This window comes from Lissotriton helveticus, chromosome 8 (genome assembly GCF_964261635.1).
Source record: "Lissotriton helveticus chromosome 8, aLisHel1.1, whole genome shotgun sequence".
Classification (NCBI taxonomy): Eukaryota; Metazoa; Chordata; class Amphibia; order Caudata; family Salamandridae; genus Lissotriton; species Lissotriton helveticus.
In genome coordinates this window covers 1,044,192,825-1,044,212,669 of record NC_136069.1, presented here as the reverse complement: position 1 = coordinate 1,044,212,669, position 19,845 = coordinate 1,044,192,825, and the positions used below count along the sequence as shown (strand labels likewise).

The following is a 19,845-nucleotide window of genomic DNA, read 5'->3' as shown; positions in this document are numbered from 1 at the left end:
GTCAGTTAAGACCCACTCGTGATTTTCCTGAAGGAGTCTGCTTAGAGCGTCGGCCTGAGCATTTTTGAACACCTGGGAGGTGAGTTGCTGTTATGGTCAGATTTCTGGCTTAGAGCCACTTCCAGATGGTCTGGGCTTCTCGAGCCTCCCTGCTTGTTGAGGCAGAACATTGTTGTCGTATTGTCCATCTGGACAAGCAGGGAGCTGGCACAGAATGATGGCTGAAAGGCTTTCAGAGCCAAAGGAACTGCTCGTAGCTCTAGCAGATTGATGTGGTAAGTGGATTACTTTGGTGACCATTTGCCCTGAATTTGAAGATGATCCGTATGTGCTCCCCATCCTAGGAGAGAGGCATCCATTACTATGGTTTACATAGGTATCTCCTTGTGAAGGGAATCACTCGTAGGAGATTGGTGGGCAAACACCACCATTTGATGGACCGGAAGGTATATTGTGACAGTTGAATCCGGTCTTCCCAATCTCCTATTCGCTGGTCCCACTGGTCCTCCAGACATTCTTGCAGGGGTCTCAAGTGGAGACGTGCATTCAGTGTGAGGAAGATACAAGAAGCCATGGAGCCTAGAAGAGAAGAGACCTTCTTTAAAGTTGGAAAAGGCTTTGTAATGAGAGCCTGAGCCTTCTGAAGGATCGATAAGCATCTCTCCTCTGAATGATACACGATTGCCGTGCGAGTATCTATGGGTGCTCCCAGCTATTGTAGGCACTGTACAGAAGTCGAGATGGTCTTCATTTGATTGATGTGAACACCCAAGCGAAGGAGAAGGTCAGAGGTCCAATTGAAGTGTAGTTGAGCCTCCTGACAGGTACGGTAGACTAACACTTTGTGCTTCCTCAGATGTGCAGCAATCACCGCTATGCACTTGGAGAAGGTCTTGGGCGCTGACTTCAGGCCAAATGGGAGTACACAGTATTGATAGTGGTTGTTCGCCACTGTAAACCTCAGGAACTTGCGATGCTTCCTTTTAATGGGAATGTGGAAGTATACGTCTTGCAGGTCTATTGTGCATAACCAACCCCCTCGATGTAGTTGAGGGTAGATCTGGTGTAACGCTAACATTCGGAATCTCTCTCTGAATCCACTTGTTTGTTTTTCTTAAATCGAGAATAGGTCTGAACTCGTTCTTGTAATTTTTTTCTGACAAGAATCTTGAATATAGCCCTTTTCCTCGTTGTAAAGGAGGAACAGGTTCTATTGCTTGTTTTCGTAAGAGAAAGTTGGCTTTCATTTGTAATTGGCACAGTTGGAATCTTGACTGTGTTGGAGGTATTGATGGTGGAGGGCTGATGAAACGTAGAGAGTATCCACTGCAAACAATATTCAGAACCTAATTGTCTTGTGTTATTTTTTGCCACTCTGCCAAGAAATGTTGAAAGTTTTCCCTAACCGGAGTGGGTAACGGGAGAGGGGGAAGACAGGATTCAGGGTTTGGAACCTGTAGGTCCCTTGTTTTATTGCGCAGGTTGTTGTCCTGACCTTCCTCTTGGTTATCGCTTTTGGAAATGTTGGAATCATTGGTACGACTTTTGTGTACTGGTTTGTCGGCCCTGATACCAGCAAGGGGTTTGAAACCTCTGTGCCGAGTATCTGTGTGAAAAAAGGCGGAAAGATTTACGTTGGTCTTTGGGTTTTTCAAGATCAACAGCCTTTAGTGTCTCCATCTTCGCTTTCATTCGGGCCATCTCCTGATCTGTATGAGAGCCGAAAAGGGACGTTCCTGAAAAAATCAGATTCAGGATACGTTATTGTGTTTCAAGCTTAAGAGAGGTTAAGCAAAGCCATGAATGCCTTCCGAGTGCCACCCTGTGGCAATATCCATGTGCCTATTCAACACGGGGAGTGCAGTTTCTAAGGGGTTGATGGAAGGGGAAAAGACAAAGCTTTTGTCACGTTGCCCTCACACACCCCGAGAAGTGTCATGCTTCAATAATGGGCCTTGCTCCTCTTCGGGCCGGCGCTGCAATGCTCGACAGGCTCACCGTTTCCGGGGCTCTTTGTCGGACATCTTTTTTGGAAAAGCCGTTGGGTACATGCGGGTATGGGGGCAGTGTGTGGTAATGTGCACATGTAAGGTGATCTAAAATAGGTCAGGGTCAATCCTAATCTCAATAAGTTTAATGGTGAAGGTAGAACCTGCCTAAATAAAATAAACTGGACGCCCTGTGGGAATGTAATGTTCCTAACAGGCGGTCTCTAAAGTGGGGTCGACATGTTTCGTGCCTAGTTGTTCCAAAGGAATCGGTTGGCACTTCTTCAGGACCTAAGTGAAATGTAGTGCACGACTGAAAAACAGGCTCCAAGACTTTTGGGAATGGCCTGTTGTGGGGCATGGCTTGGCAGTTCGGGCTGGACTGTTCCCATGAGGGACAGGGTCAGACTGATTTGCACATGGCCATGTCTGAACTGGGGTGGCAGAGTGGGCTAAAGAACAGTGATGGATTAAACCCAGATCTGTTGACTGGGTGTGAGTGTTTGATTGGGTCAGATGCTCCGTCCATCACCATCCCCTTTTGTACCACGTCGACATGTTTCGTGCCTAGTTGTTCCAAAGGAATCGGTTGGCACTTCTTCAGGACCTAAGTGAAATATAGTGCACGATGGAAAAACAGGCTCCAAGACTTTTGGGAATGGCCTGTTGTGGGGCCCTAGTAGTCCTGTGAAAAGTTTAAACCCATAGTATCAGGAACTACTGCCCGACGGGGGTGACAAGGAGCACAAAGTTGCTCCACTCAGTAGGGTGGCGGCAACTTGCTGGTATGCCTACCCTCGCTCCGGTTCCCCCGTTGGCAGTAGTTCCTGGTACTACAGGTTTCAACTTTGCCCAGTACAGGACTACAAGGGCCCCACAACAGGCCATTCCCAAAAGTCTTGGAGCCTGTTTTTCAGTGTACAATTTAACAAATTAGTTAAGGATTGCATCATATAATACGATCAGATCCTCTGCTATACAAAAGCTAACATTATAAGCCAATTGGAAGTTCCTGATAAGCCGTGCCAAGATGTGTTCTGGTTCCTACGTTTTACTCTTCTTCTTGGCTCTAATTCTGGACACTCCACCTCCGCCTGGGACAACACCTGGTGACCCACTGCCCTCGGCAGACCTCCCACCCCAACGGACCACGACCAAAACCTCGGCATCGTACTCGACTCCTCCCACTCCATGACCCGACAGGTCAACGCCGTCGCCTCCAGCTGTTTCAACACCCTCTGCACTCTCCAAAAGACCTTCAAATCGATCTCCCCAAATCAAGGAAAACCATCACCCACGCACTCATAACCAGCAGACTAGACTACGAAACGCCCTCTACGCTGGGATAAACAAGTAGCTGCTCCACAAACTCCAGACCATACAAAATACCGCAGCCAGACTCTTCCTCTGCATCTCTCGACATGAACACATCACCCAACACCTGTGTAACATCCACTGGCTCCCCGTTGAATCTCCTTCCACGTACCCAAGAGACACCTCCGATCCGCCAACATCGCCCTTGCTGAAACACCACGAATATGCAAAGCCAGAACAGGTTGAACAGCCTTTTCCTACATTGCGGCAAAAACCTAGAACGAGCTTACGATCGGTATCAGACGAGCCCCCCTCCCTGAACATCTTCAGCAAGACACTCAATACCTGGCTCTTCAACTGACAAAGAGCGCACTTACAAATACCCTGATTGATTGATATGGGACTGGTTCTAAACAGTTCTCCTGGGGAGTATCCTAACCAGCTAGAAACTGATATAAATTGTTTTTATGAGGGATAAGTAGCATGCATCATAATTTTGGCCAATGGACAAGCACAATTTGTTGTTGGATGGGTCACGCACACAGTAAGTCGAAGAAATTTTCTAAATGTAGAAATATTTTTTGCTTATTGGGGAGAGTCAGTCATACGTTGTAGATCATTGAAGATAGAGTGTACAATATATTGTTATATGGGGAGGTGGCATTAACTACACACCTCTTCAAAGGTGATAAATGTAGGCCCTGAGAAAAAGCCAACCACTTTGAATCAGTCACACGTTCCAAATTATTTAATTCTATTCAGCTACCTACTTGTTATGAGAGGATAGAACTAGACTGGCATCTTTGAAAAGCAATTACCCCAATTATCCATCCTCTCCATGAACACAGTCTAGGCAACATAAAGCAAAGATCAATATAGCAAAAAAGTCAATTAAAAGATATAAACTTTTAGTGATACAAGAGACAACAACAGTTTGTTGCATCAGAAGAATCACACATACGGACACCCTAAGTTTAATAATTAATGTCCTGCACAGTCTCCAATAAAAGAACAAACTGATCCAGTTGCAGGAGCAATTTTACATCACGACTACTCAGCAAAAGAACAAACAACCCATTGTCATACCACAATGCAGTAAATTTGAAATATTGTAGAATAACAATACTTCTCTTTTGTACATACACCAAAACAATTCTAAATGAGCTGGATGAGAAGTATACTTCTAAGATGTTCTCTTCTTACCTGCAAATCAGACAGCATGCTGAGAAGACTTCGCAACAAGCTCCTGTCGACTGTTTCACCACTGCGTTCTTGTTCAATAAGCAGGAGGATCCCATCAATGGTTTTATTCTGCACCATTTTGTCACTGATAACATGACTTCTAAAAAGCTCCAAACCCATGTCCCTGGATATGTAGTGAAAATAATATATTATTAGTTTACAAAATCCCTTATAGCGTTAATCAATAGTTTTGTAGTCAGCTTCTTCCACATTTAAGAACTATGATGTTTACTCATCAACAGTAACATTTAAAAGCACAAGGCAACACAAACAGGCCTGTAAATGTGGCTGATTATTGACAAAGTTACTTTGTATCTACCCCAAAAACTCTTGATGTGGTTTGCATGTACTTTGCAATGTAATGTTTTTTTTTAAATTAAATTCTTTATTCATGAATGTACATACAAGGCAGAACATACCTATAATCGTCATATATTTAACATTCACAGTTTTCTATTTTCACCCCAACAATAAGTAACACAGTGGTAATCCCCTTCAGTAGTCACGGATCTATGTAACTTCTATACCTTCAACATGGCCCCTCGGCGTGTGACAGCACACATCTATCTACATCTATCTTAGGGGAGAGGAGTTGGCCTAACGGCTAGGGCGCTCGACCTCGAACCTGGGGACCTGGGTTCGAGTCTCTGTAACGACGCCAAAACCTCCTGTGATTCTGGGCAAATCACTTAATCTCCCCGTGCCTAAAATGAATGTGTGTCCGTCCTCATGTAACGTAACTGGTGCTATGTAAAGCGCTCGGATACCTGATTCGGTTTGGTTCTAGTTCGCGCTATATAAAACTCTGCAAATTTTTTTTTTTTTAAATCTACGGGTAGGTTGATACGGAACGTCTATATTCATACATATGTCTGAAGAAGAAGACCCATCCCCTCCCACTCCCACCCCAACTATCCCGCCCCCAACCCCCATTTTCTCCTGGGCGCGAGGGTCTCACATTGGTGCAATTCTCCGGTCAACAGTACCGACTACTATATTACTGTGTTCACACTAAAACATAAACTCCAAATCTGGCATTGGGGTGATCTGTCCCCAGACCTCTCTACTTAGTGTGTATCCTGTGGTCTAACTTCCTGGGATGGTGCCGGGTCCCATCTATCTAAGTCCAGTAGCATGACCTCCCAATCCAAGGCCATGGGATTTTTCCGTCTCCCAGTGTCCTCCTCTCTCTTAAGGGTGACGCTCTCAATCTGGCCCCATTTTACTACATCCCTCCTCCATGTCTCCACACTAGGCGCTCTGGGGGATTTCCACCTCATTGTGATCACTCTGATAGCCAAGAGAAGCGCTTGATCCAGAAATCTCAGTTTGGCTTTCAGTGTTTTAGGGCGGTGGCGGGCTCCCACTAGGCAATACAAGGCAGTCTCCTGTATCCACACGTGCGTAACCTCTCTTAGAGTCTGGCATACCTCCCCCCAATAGCTCCTCAGTTGTGGACATATCCAAAGCATATGGAGGAGGCCCGCCTCGTCTGCTCTACACCGAGGGCAACAGTGGGGAGAGTCTGGAAACATCCGGTGGATCCTCTCCCGGGTTAGATACACCCTATGAAGAACCACTGTCTGAATAAATTTAAATGTCACATTCCGTGAGACTCTTTTAGGGTGTTCAAGTACCGTCTGCCATATATTATCTGGTAGTTCTTCCCCGGTGTCCTGTGCCCAAGTGTCCCGTAATGTGGTGAGGGATATCGCTGCGTGCGTTCTGATCCCGCTTTATAACCAACGCACCAAGTGACCCCCAGTCCCCATGTAATGCATCAGGTGCACTAGCTCGTGTATAGTTGGTTGGGTCTGTTGTGGCGCCCAAGTTGTCTGAATATAGTGGGACACTGTGGCATGCAACAAGCACTGTCCGTCAGAGGTACCTGTAACTTGTACAAAGGTGTCGTGGTCCAGAAGTGTGCCATCCCCGAAGAAGCTCCCTATCTCCTCAATCCCGTTCTCTGTCCAGTGGCGCAGTGTCTGCCTTGTGAGTCTCCCCTGTGGCGTTGGGATGCCCAGTAAGGGGATATTCCCACATAGGGTGTTACTGATGCAGTGTACGCTAGTGCCTTCTTCCAGCAATTGAGGGCCGTGCCAAGCAATGGGTGACATGTCTGTGGTATCTTACTTTTTGACAGCAGTAAACTATGTAGTTCTCCCCGATCTAATCGGTCCGTCGCTAGTCCAATCTCGTGGAGGTTCCTACCTGCCAACCAGAATGACAACCACTGGAGCTGGCTGGCGTAATAGTAGCCTCGGAAGTCTGGGACTCCTAGGCCTCCCAGTCTGGTGCCAAGCTGGAGTTTGCGTAAACTTATCCGCCGTCTGCCCGTCCCCCATATGAGAGTAATCAGCAGGGTGTTTATCGTGTTAAATACCTGTTGTGGGAGACATACCGGCAGGTTAACGAAAAAATACAATAGGCGAGGGAGCATGACCATCTTGGCTATCGCATCGCGACCCATGACGGACAGGGGTAATGAGGTCCAGAACCCAATGCTGCTGCGGAGACCAGTAATGGCCTTAGAGATATTGCCGTCAATCTGGTCCTCCGTTGTCCTATATATTCGAATCCCCAGGTATCTAAATGTGGACTGTGCCACCGGGATCTGATAGGCCCCGAAGGGTATGGAAGGGGGGTGAGGCGCATCCCAGAAATAAAAGCCGACCGATTTATCTGGGTTTATGGCCAATCCCCACACTGTTCCGAACCTGCGGAATGTGTCGTACAATAGTGTATGGTCGGCTTCCAGATCCCGGAGGTAAAGCAACATGTCATCCGCATATACGAAAATTAGGTGGGACGTCCCCGCCACTGGAATGCCCAACTGTTCGGTGTGCATCCGGAGGGCAATAGCCAGTGGGTCAAGCGCCAGAACAAACAGCATTGGGGATAGGGGGCAGCCCTGCCGGGTACCCCTATGCACTAAGTATTCCGCCGAAACATACCGCCCCGTTCTTGCCCGGGTGGTGGGATCGGTGTACAGCAACCGAATCCATTGCAATAAAGAAGCAGGGAAACCAAAGCATTTCAAAGCTTCGAACATAAAGGGCCAGGAAAGGGAATCAAACTCCTGCTTTAGGTCCAGTGCAATGCACCCCACTCAGTCCAATTCCTTTGGCGATGCAGCCATCAGGGCGTGCAGGCGTCTCGTATTCAGGGAGGTATTACGCCCAGGGAGGAATCCACACTGGTCACGGTGTATAAGAACGGACAGGTGGGGTTGAATCCGCAGGCCAATAGCTTTGCTCAATATTTTATATTCTGTAGACAGCATGGATAGAGGTCTATAGTTTGCCAGTTCTAGGACATCCCTGTCCGGCTTAGGTATAGAGATTACCAGGGCTTGCATAGTTGACTTCGGCAAGTGTCCCTCCTCAAACGCTGTCCTGTAGATCTTTTCCAGGACCAGTACCAGAATCTCAGCATAGGCCGAGTAAAACTCCACCGGGAGCCCATCCATGCCCGGCGTCTTATTTCTGTTTAAGTGTTTAACCGCAGCGCGTATCTCATGTTGTGTGATAGGCCCCTCAATCGCCTTTTGTGCGTCTGCTGCTAAGGATGGGAAGGAAAGATCACACATAAACTCAGCTATCTGCGTAGAGTCCTCTAAGCCTATAGGAGCATAAAGTGCCTTCAGGTGGTCGTGAAATGCCAGGTTAATGTTGGATTGAGTGTGTATTAGGGCGCCCATCGGGTTATGTATTTGTGTAATTGTCTGTGGGTCCGGTCTATCCCGCACCAAACAGGCCAGAAGAGCACCGGAACGGTCAGCTTCAGTGTGTTGTCTCTGCAGGTGTGCCTTAAAATCTACGTTTCGCAAGGACTCTAACGTCTCTGCGTGATCAATGTATACTTCTCGTGATTCCTTTTTTTTCGCCGGATCTACGTTCGCCTCTCGCTCAAGCCCCTTTAGTCGTTCCTCCACCTCGCACAATTTCTTGTGAATTTCTTGTCTGGCCCCCACTAACTGACCTATCGCTACCCCCGTACTACTACTTTCATTGCATCCCACACCACCAAATTAGAGGAAGCGGAATCCCAATTGTCCTCCAAGTAGTGTGTTTGGGCGTCCGACAGGGTCGCCCGAAATGGCCCGTCCTCCAGGAGATGTGGGTTAAGTCTCCAGGTTGATACCGGGGTCGGCACTCTGCCCCAGTGGAGAGTGAACGCTAGGGGCCTATGGTCCGAAAAGGTTTTCGCCAGGTTCTCCGAAGAGCCTACCGACGTGACCAGAGTGCGGGAACACAGGAAGCAGTCTATGCGGGTGTGTAAATCATGCACCGGGGAATAAAACTAGTATTCTTTATAGGAGGGGTGTAATGTTCGCCAGCTATCAGTCAGTCCCCAGCCGTCTGCCCATGCAATAAATGTGTCAGTCAGCTTCGTAGCACAGGACGCTTGAAGGGGGGGGGGGGGGGGGGGGGGTGTGACCTGTCTAGGTCCAGATCCAACATGGTATTCCACTATCGTCCCCCCCCCCTCCCCCTGAGTACCCAGGGGATTTCGGCCCAGTCTGATAATGCCATCCCCACCTTGTGCAGGAATTTGTCCTGTTCATAGTTCGTGGCATATATACTACCCAGGATTATCAGTGTGCCATCTAGGGTGCCCTTAACTAGGATATACCTGCCCTGATCGTCCGCCCTCCGTTCCAGTTCTACGAAAGGTGTCCCATGGCGAACCCAAATAGTTGCCCCTCTAGAGAAAGCAGAGTATGACGTGGAATAAATAGTGCCCCTCCACTTTTTTCTCAGCTTGTGCACTTCTGATGTCGTGAGGTGTGATTCTTGTATGAAGGCTATTTGTGTCTGCTGTCTAAGGAGGAAAGAGTGGACTCTGTGCCGTTTCTGCACCGCTCCCAGACCCCGCACATTCCAAGTAATAAGTTTGTACGATCCAGCCTTCTCAGCCATGATCATCCGTTGTCGGATCTATCAGTGTCAGTAGTCTTTTACAAGGATCCCAACAGACAAGCGCCCAGGAGAATGTATACCCCAAAGTGTCTAACAAAAACAGAACCAACTCGTCACAGCGGTGCAACCCAGCTGAGCCCAACATAAACCATTGTAACATAAAAATCCGAAGTCTTGTGCATTCGCCATTGGGGGGGGCGGCCAAGCACACACACGTTCATGGTGTTGTCATCAGGCGCTGTCGGCTCGACGGTAGTCCAGCCAGAGAGTCTATCTTACAAAGAATACCAAAGCATAGTTCGAAACGGTTGCCGCAGGACACTCAATGGGTCTCTCTCAGCACCTCGTGGGAGTGTCCCCTGTAAACAAGGTGGGTTCTTGGTAGAGCTACCCAGGTGTTACTAATTCCTGTGACCACCTCCCACCCCACAATCATGTAGCCATTTAGAACTATTACAGGGTCAACACCGTACAATATAGGAAAAAGGATACGGTGAAGTGCATTCGAGGAAGACAGTTCTAAGATGCATCAGCCATTCAGTCAATTATCCATTAACTCATCCGCAGCTCGGGGTGTGACCGTGGGGAATAGGACCACACTGTTCTCCGAGTCTGATTGTAGCGTGCTGTCCTCTGAATCTGTAGTTATTTTCGCTGCATCTTCCCTAAAGGTGCCAGCCATCGACAGCGCCTCTAGCCGGTCCTTCTGCTGTTGGGCCTGGGACGGGCCTTGTCGATTCCTCTCCTTCCCGGCTCCCGGGGACCGTCGGTCGTCGTGGCCCGAATCTTCTTTCGAATTGTCGGTAGCAGCCATTTGGGAGCTGTCCTGGCTGCCATCAATGTCCATTACTTCCGGCCACTCATCTGCGTCAGAGGGGCTCTCAAAGAAATGAGTTTTCCGCCCATGTACGATTTTCAGGCGGGCGGGGAAAAGGAGAGCATATTTCAGCTGTGCCTTCCTAAGTTTCTTTTTGACCTCCAGGTACGACGCCTGTCGTTTTTGCACCACGTTTGTATAGTCTGGGTAGAGGGACAACCTCTGGTTCTCGAAGTGAATTGTGGACTTCTCTCTGGCTCTCTGTAGAAGGACATCCCTATCCCGGTAATTTAGGATACAGACTATCAAAGGACGCGGTGGGCGTCCCGGTCTAAGCTGACCGGACGGGATCCTGAGCGCACGTTCCACGCAGAAGTGTGGGGCTAGTCCTTCGGTCGTAATCTGGTTGCGGAACCAGTTTTCCATAAACTCCGCAGCCTTCATCCCTTCGCATTTTTCCGGCAGGCCAATCACCCTTATATTGTTGCGGCGACTTCGCCCTTCTGCGTCCTCCACTCTATCCATCAGGGAAGTGACCTGGGTCTGCAGCTCCTGTATAGAGGTAGTGTGTTCCGCCACCGTTGGTGTAAGGTCTGCAACCGCTAGTCCTTGGTCCTTGACCCTCTCTGCCAGTTTGGTGTGATCTGCCTTCAGAAGAGAAAAGTTAGTGGCGAGGGTCCCCAGTTGTTGTTTATCCTAGAGTCTCTGATTTCCTGGAGGATAAGGTCAAGCTTGTCCATTTGTTGTGCACCCGGTTGGACCATCTCAGCAGTCCCCGGACGGCCTCCACCCTCTCCCGCCCCAGTCTGCTGGTGGGGCCCATCCGGATCTCCCTGTCCCTCAGTAGTTTTCGGGCCTCTACGCACCATGTCCTCTGTGTACCAGGGTCTCCTCACTTCAGGGTGTCAGTCTCAGTGTCGGTCCCACTCCCGTAGGATAGGTGCCACGACCCAGAAAGGGTAGGTGTCTGTCCCCCGGAGCGTTCAGCCACGTGGCAATGCGGGGGCAGGGGGGAGGCCCAGTGCGGCCCTCACCAGGCCGAGCCGAGAGAAGAGCGCCCGGTGTCCGCACCTACTTCTCCGGTGTCTCCTCAATCCAGAGGCGCCCTCTCTGGAACCCACTCACCCCACGATCCGTCGAGGGTAGCAGTCAGATACACAGCGATCCTCGGGTGCCACCCCGCCGCACGTCCGGCGATGTCAGGGAACGTATTCTCCACACTGAGCTCTAGTGTCCTTCCGTCGCAGTTGGGCTCCTCTCACCACCAGGGCCTGTGGCTCCTCCATTACACTCTCCGTGCACCTCGCTGTCCCTCCACACCCACCGCGGCACAATGGGTGATTCTCCAACTGCCCCTCAGAGCCGGCAGTAGGAGGGAGGGGGAAGAGGGGGTGGGAGAAAGGCTCCGCCGCCTCAGGCTCGCATCGTGTCCGTCCGAAAGCGTCGCCTCACGGGCGTCCGGGTCCCAGTCCCTGGCCTTCCGCTATGCGCTGAAAATGGTGTCGGTGGGGGCCCTCCGCCGTCCTCCAGTGCGGTCCCAATCCACGCGGCGTGCCTTCGCCGCGCTGCCGCTCCTCGCCTCCTCAGTCTGATCGGGGACTTGTGCGGGAGGAGAAACGCCTACACCAGTACTCACCACCGCGGCTACCAGGTCCCAAGCCGCGGCCGTCCACCGCACAGCAGAAATGACGCCGACAGGGTGACTCAAGCGCCCTTCAGGGCGGCCGTGATCAGCGCGTCTCTCCCTCTCCCGGCAGCCCATCTCCTACACACCGGGTCTCATCAGAGTTCCAAGCGGGGGGGAGCTCCGATAGTATTTTATGTTTCGCTGCCGAGGGAGGCCCACAGCCCATCCTCGGCGATCCCCGGTCTAGTCTCGAGCTCCTCACCCGACCGCACTGCAGGCCGGCCGGGCGCCGCCTCCACGCCACTCCCCGGCTCCGATAACTCTCGCCGCCTAGGGGGCCCCGTCCTCTTCCGGGCGGAATGAAGCTCGGCTATTCTCGGGACCGGGCCCAGAGCGGTCCGTTTGCACTTCGGATAACGCCTGCAGTCCCGCTTCAACAGGATCTAGCTCTCGGCCGGGCCCGGAGCTCTAACAGTCGCCGTCCGCCATCGTGGCTGCTCGGCCACGCCCCCTACTTTGCAATGTAATGGTTATATTTAAAATAATGAGTAACCAGCATTTGAGCATTGTTTTCTTTCATGACCAATCCATGAAAGACAACAGAAAATGCCACAATGTTCCTTAACCCCTACCGCGCTCATGACGAGCTGAGCTCGTCATGAGTTGTGCCGCTCGCACGCTCATGACGAGCTCAGCTCGTCATGTAACGCTGTATTTTAAAAAACGCAGCGGGAAAACCGTTAGCGCGCATGCGGTTAACAAGCATGGCTAGATGCCTTTCTCAGATACATTGCTGAATTTTTTCATAAAGAGGCAAATATCTGCCTGGGTAGATGTAAAAGTTGTGTAGTTTTATTTGAGTATGTACTGAAATGTAAGGAGTTAAAACTGGTTTTAGTGATCAGTAAAAGAAGACATGAGGTATCTATTTTTTCACTACTCACTTAACCTAAACTCCAAGACACTTTCATTTCACTTGAAGAATACTGTTGCCCTATGTTTTAACTGTCACTTTGTGTCTCTGTGAATCAGCTTGTTTTCAGTGATTGCAATCAGAACAACTGCAAACTGAAAATCTTAGAGAATCACAGTAATTCGACTGGGTTGCGCCTTTTTATAGTGTTGCTTACCTGAATATTACAAGTTTAGAATATTGTTTGAACCAGGAACCTTAAGTCCTTGTCAACCACGGGCCCGTAATTTGCCTACCCTTTATCTGCAACATCATTGAAAAAACAGTCTATAGTCAACTCCAAGATCATATTAATTCTAAGCATCTCCTACACAGCAAGCAGTCAGAATGAAAAAAGTCCTACCGAATGGAAAGTTTCCATTCTATTAAGGACTCGGAGGCAAGGATTGTTCTATTCTTTCTTCACTTTATTGAATAGCAGCCATTTAAAGTCAACAGTAAAAAACTACTATTCCCATGGAACATTGGAAATAACCACAAAGTTTAAACAATAGAGTGTACAAGGATAGAGTGTCCAATCCATCTACACCAATCATGGGGCTTCAGTCTCTTCACAGTCCTCTGTCAGTATCCATTCCCGCTCTTTCGTTGCTCGAGATCAGCCAGCATGGATCCTTCACAAATCCCGCTTGTTGGAATCTCCTGCTGAAAGCAAACAACATAGTTTAGGCGACATCCATGGCTAAGGGTTAGCCCTGTGGACTGGAAACCAGACTTGCGACCTCCAAATCGGGGTGATTATTACCATGTTCGCTCCCTGGCATCGAACTTGGGCCAAAGCTCTTGTTATCATGGCGAACGGGGCAAAGGTGTAACCTGATTTCTCTTGCTAGTCCTGGAGACAAAACCACTGGGTATGGGCTCCCACAGGCATTGCTTGCCACACTTGTGTAAAGAACAAAACAGTTGCAAATGCCACTAATTTTTCAAAATAAACATTTGTTAAATAAACATACAATAGAAACAATATGTTTAATTAAATAAATTCTGTTTGTTTTAATCTTTTTGCATTTTCATTTAAACACTTCTATTTGAAAATAATTTTTCTTATATTCTACACATATTAAAAACCTGGAGTGCACAACAAATATCATATACAGTGATAACAGACTTGTTGAATATTTACAGTGTAATACAACTTGCTCACCATTCAATCTTCACTCATACAACACTCAATCCACTACAGACCAAACAGACTGACAACAAAAACATAAATGATTCAAAAAATTGCTGGATTAAATCTCCAGTAACAAAAGCCAAATGTTATTTTACAATCTGTACAAATGCTTCTTCATTACTGAATCAATTGTCAATTTTTTGGGCTATTAAAGGGGTCCATTACTGAATAAATTGTCAATTTTTTGGGCTATTAAAGGGGTCTACGCGTTTCGAACTACCATTCTTGCGTAGTTCTCTTCAGGACCAATCTTGCGCTCGACAACACAAGCTGGAAGGGTTGTGGTCCCAATTTGGGGATTCCCAGTGCGCTCTGCGGGCGTCCGGACGCTGCACTGGATTGCAGGCACTTCCGGACGCCCGCAGATACAGACGTGATCGAGCCACGAATTGTGGAAGCGGCTACGAGGCTAATTTGAAAGCCACCAAGGCGATAGAATCGTTCCTGCTTACAACACGCCTGACCCGCCTGAATCAGACAGGCGAGCCAGGCAAGTCCGCGAGCGCACTGGGAATCCCCAAATTGGGACCACAACCCTTCCAGCTTGTGTTGTCGAGCGCAGAAAAATGACCTTCTGGTCGGGAACCAGGGTGGATTTGGTCTCATTGCTACAAACCCTAAACTCTGAAGAAGGTCTACCACGGTCTGAAGTTGGCTAGAGCGCGCCCTGGGGCACTGGGCCATCAGCAGGATGTCGTCCAGGTACACAATGAGCCTCATTCCCGACACCCGAAGGCGTTCTACTACCGCCCGAGGACCTTGGTGAAGCACCAAGGCGCTGAGTAGAGGTAGAACGGGAGAGTGGTGAATTTGTACATTCTGTCCCTCCAGAGAAATTGTAGGAACCTCCGGTGCAGAAGGAAAATAGGAATCGCGAGGTAAACATCCAGTCGTGAAGTCGGAGGATATCTCGAAGGAGGTGGATCCCCTCCATCTTGAAGTGGCAATAGACCAGCCACTCGTTGAACTCACAGAGGTTGATAACTGGCCACTGACCCCCATCCGTCTTGTCCACCAGGAAGAGGTTGCTGACAATCGCTCTGGTGGGGCAGAGTTTCTGCAATCGCTCCCTTGTCCAGGAGAGACTGGACCTCCTGGTCGACTAAGGCGGTGTCTGCTGACGAGAAGTAGAGAGGCCGCGGAGGAACAGGTTGTGAGGGTTCCCCGAAGAAATTCTATGCAGAATCCCTCAACAGTTTGCAGGACCCAGGCGTCCACTGTGATGGAAGTCCAAGCCTGGCAAAAAGGCGCCAGACGGCCCCCACCTTTAGAAGGGAAGAAGGGAGAACACTCACCGGAAGACTTGGGAGGTGCCACCGCCTCTGCCACCTCTGTGCTTGACGTGTCTTTCCCTGGTTGGGTAGTAACTCCCAAATCGGGCCTGATCTTGATACTGGCCTTGGTTGGAGCCTTGTCCCCTGTGTTGGTTAGGACAGCTGGATGAGCTGCCCCTTCCTCGTGTGGCCCGCAGAAAACCCGAGGGTAAAACACCTTCTTTAGAGGACTGAGCCTTGTCCAGGGATGTGAAGGTGTTAACGAACCTCCCCAGTTCCTTGATAAAGGGCTCCCCGAAGAGGCCGCCCTGCGCAACCAGGCCCGTCTCTGATGAATCTGTCAGGTCCCCAAGCTTGGGGTCTACCTTAATGAGTAGGGACCTGTGCCGCTTGCTAGACAGGGCGCAGTTGGCGTTGCCTAAGTAGACCACTGCGTGCTGTGCCCAGGAGGACAGGTGTTCAGGAGAGATAAGAGATCCCGATGACTTCACCTTCTCCGCCATATCGAGGATCTTCGTGAGCGGCCCTAAAGTGTCCAAGAGCTTGTCTTGGCAAGCGCCACGACCAGTCGATCCCCTTTTTTGGATCCTTGACAAACTTCTGAAGGAATGTGGCCATACGGGGATCAATGTCAGGAGTTGAGGCCACCTTGCCCTCCAGAGATGGGCGTGGGCGCTCTGCATGAAGGCAGTTGCGGGCAGTTGGTTCCAGAGGTCGGCGGATACGACTCGCTACGTACTGGGCAACCTTGTCGGAGGGTGCTAAGCCCGAGGACCGAGGATGGTGGATGTCATCTGAGTCTAGCATATCGGCGCAAAGGCCCCGGTCATCCCGAGTGGGGTGGGGCGGAGGGGCCAGCATCATCATCGGCAGAACCGTGATTGCCATCCCCTGTGTCAGTGAGGGGCACTGGTGGGGAAGTACTGGCAAGAAACGCATGCTTGAGGTGATCAAACGCATCGGTGTCCACCCCAGAGTCGCGTGCACGCTTGGCAAGTGGTGGCTGTTGGGTCAGTGTGGGATTCAGTAGGAGTAGAAGTGGCTGGCAAGGTAGGGGTGGTCTTAGCCAGTTTCTCAAATGCTTGCGCGATTTGGCGGGACAGGCGACTCTTGAGGGGGGCCATGACTTTAGCGACCGCCCAGTGAATGGATGCATCAACTGCATCATATAGGTCATTGTCCCACTGTAGCGCCGAGAGACGGTCCTCCTCTCCCTGGTCGTCTTGGTAGGGATCCATAGAGCTGGGGAGAATATCACCCTACGTCAGGTAAGTCGTGTAGTATGGGTGACGTCAAACTATGGGTGGCTGGGTGTCAGCCTCTACTTTGGGCGGGCAAGGCTGGCAATTAGATGGGCTGGAAGCCTGGGACCCTGCAGCCCTGGTGCGAATATTAAGAGGGCAGCCTGCCTGAGGAAGGTCCCTGCAGGTCAAGTAGAGCCTGCACTACGGACTCCAAACGGCGTGTACGAAGGCCTAAAATGCAGACCCCTGGGGCATAAAACTCATAAAACGCTGCCTAATGGCAGTAATTACAGACCCGAGTAAAGCGGGTCTAACAGGCAGGCGGACAAGGCTCCCCGCGGAGCTGCGGCTCTGAAGCTGGAATTCAGAGCTCGTGCGCCGCGGGTTGAAGATGCACACTGGGGTCCTCTGGCGGCCGGAGGAGTGCAACGCCGAGCCCAGCACAGAGATATGCTTCCATGAGGGAGCTCACGCACTCCCACAGTCAGGTTCCGGTCTACCCAAGTAGGGGTATTTCCCACAGGAAAAAGCTTGACGAGAAAAAAACTGTGAAATAATTAAAACCGGACCGGAAGCGCACCGGCGTTAAGGCCACTCGATATGCTTATCCGCACACGGTGCCACAGAAAACGTTCAAGCCTTCACTACCACAATGCGTAAGGCAAACGAAGCAATTAGCTCACATTAGCATACAAATGAAACACCAAGGGCATACAAAACGTGTTATTAGATGCTAAAGAACCCTCTAGAAAAGTACACACAGAGAGGTAAAGAAAAACCACACTTATCTGGCTGTGAGCAGCAAAGAAAGAGGAGGAATGGAGACTGACAGAGGACTATGAAGAGACTGGAGCCCCATGATGGGAGTAGATGGATTGGACACTCTATCCACGGACACACTATTGTTTAAACTTTGTGGTTATTCCAAATATTCCATGGGAATAGTAGTTTTTAGGGCTCGGACTCCTTCCCAGTGTAAACTGGGAGGAGTTTGAGAACTAATGTTAAAGGAGAAAAAAAAAAGAAGAAGAGGGCCTTGGAGAGAGAAATTCCAGACATTCCTTAGCGTTTTCTGTCATCTGGTCAGTGATTCGTCTTCCTTGTGTTTTCTTTGTAATAGGCTTGAAGTGATAGGGTAAATGTAGTTTTGTTCCGCCATTTTGAGGCATATTTCGTGCGTGCTCGCGCAAAGAAGTACATTATTTATAATTAGGAGCTGTCAGGGTGGCCGTGTAATGCATTGCAGATGGTGCGCGCGCGTTCACCATCTAGCAGTGTGTTTGTCGGGCGCGCGTCCTCCTCACGTGCACACAGGCATATACGCCGTGTGCGGCTCCTTCCTGCCGGCCCGGGGAGCTGCTCTGCCGCTCTCTGCAGAGTACGGGCGACCGAGCGGCGAGCAGCATTGCCAAAAGAGGGAGCCCCAGAACCGAGGCCCACATCCGCAGGCCCATGAACGCCTTCATGGTGTGGGCCAAGGACGAGCGCAAGCGGCTGGCTCTACGGTTCCCGGATGTGCAGAACGCCGAGCTCAGCAAACTGCTAGGTAAGGCCCAGCGCCCAGAAGCTAAAATAGGCAACACTTAATAATAATGATTAATAAGACGAATTGCACTTTTTTTTCTCCAATTTTTGATTTATTCTGATTTCGATATTGCATTTGAAGCTAATTATGTTACTAACGCTGGCGGTGAGTTTCGAGGCTTCTGTTAAGTATGATGCATTTCGACCTCGTCTCCTCCTCAGACGGCAGCATCACCCCCGTTCGTCCCCACTCACAGTTACGCTACTACGCATGTGTTCTACTGAGGGGTGTTCTATATCACATTAATGTCAAGCCCTGGCCCTATGAGGTGACGTCCCCACTCTTGTGTGATTGAGGGCGGGTCGCGCATTCTTCTTGGGCCTCTCTGGACGTGTACGGAGGCCGGGCGGTGTGCAACAAGTCACTTCTGGTTACAACCGACCCGAGCCAGTCTTGGACTGTAGATGACCCCCACTCCCCTTGTTTAACCATAGCGCTCCGACGCACTGAGAGGCTAATCAAGGAATTATTGCTTTTATGGACTCTTTCCCTGTTTTTTTCTTAGTTTAAATCGGACTGTGCGTGTGTGCTGAATATTTGCAGATTGCTTTTTAGAAACTAAGTAGACACTCGCACAGAGCGACTTTTATGGGAAGCCCCGTCGCTATGTAGGCTTAAAAACTCCTAAATGGCGCGCAGATAATAGTTGATAAAAAGACACTCGCGTGTTCTGATTGTACGGTACATTTTTCCGTAGAAAATTCAATGTAAATGAAAAGTATGTACTGCCAGCTTTCTAGCTCGCTGCTTGTCTTTTGCCACCTCTGGAATTATAGTGGTTTCAGTGGGGTAACATTAGCACCTGCTTTACCGTGCACAGGCTCAAGTTTCGATACCTCACAGGGTGGTTGATCACGTATTTAACACACGATACAGTTTGAATGGATGAGTGAATCAACTAGTGAGCACCTGAAAATAAATAAATGCTTGAAGGAGTGAACAAAGCAGTGTCTAAACGAATGCATACTTTGTGCTTAACGCACCCAGTTAGGGCTTCGAGCGCTTTGGTGATCATGGTTAGAACAACGGAGGGACCGATTTAGAATTTAGACACTTGAGTTAAAGATGCTTTTTCAGGAACCCTTTGAATTGCATGAAAGGCACTTTTCAGAATGAGTATTCAGTTGGAGCAAAGTACACACTTTTAAAATGTTCAACTCTGCTGTGTACGAAAGTTTATGGATTTGCGTTTGCGTGCAGCTTCATGTGCACGCGCGCAAAATTAAAATAGTCTTGGAAATACAGGAAGGACATCACAGGCAGTAACGGTGCAATATTCTCACACTCACAAGGAGATCACTGGCAGTACACACCACATGAACACATTCCATAACACATAGCAACAATACATTGGCATTTACAATGCCATTAGCTCAAACTCAAATAAATCCGAGCCCGATTGCATTTCTAATGCTTGTTTACTGTTGACTTTAAATGGCTGCTATTCAATAAAGTGAAGAAAGACCAGCATAACCCTCGCCTCCGGTCCTGACATAGAATTTAGATCACGCTTCAGCACAGACGCTACCCTATAAATCAGACACAATGCCCTTCTGACCACAGATGATAAAGACTCCTGCCTCCTGATATTGCTGGACATCTCAGTTGCCTTCAACATAGTCAACCATGCCACCTTCATTACACACACTAAACTCTCAAATGGGATTTACCAGCAATGCCCT

The 19,845-nt window shown here is 49.4% G+C and overlaps 1 protein-coding gene across 1 annotated transcript in view; it reads right to left on the bottom strand.

Annotated features, from left to right (window-relative positions):
- LOC144773090 (cullin-4A) overlaps positions 1-19,845 on the bottom strand; it is a 468,683-nt gene that overhangs the window by 296,171 nt on the left and 152,667 nt on the right. The window contains exon 6 of the mRNA XM_078657905.1: positions 4,506-4,668. Within this exon, the coding sequence (XP_078514031.1) occupies positions 4,506-4,668 (163 nt within the window). The remainder of the gene's footprint in view (positions 1-4,505; positions 4,669-19,845) is intronic.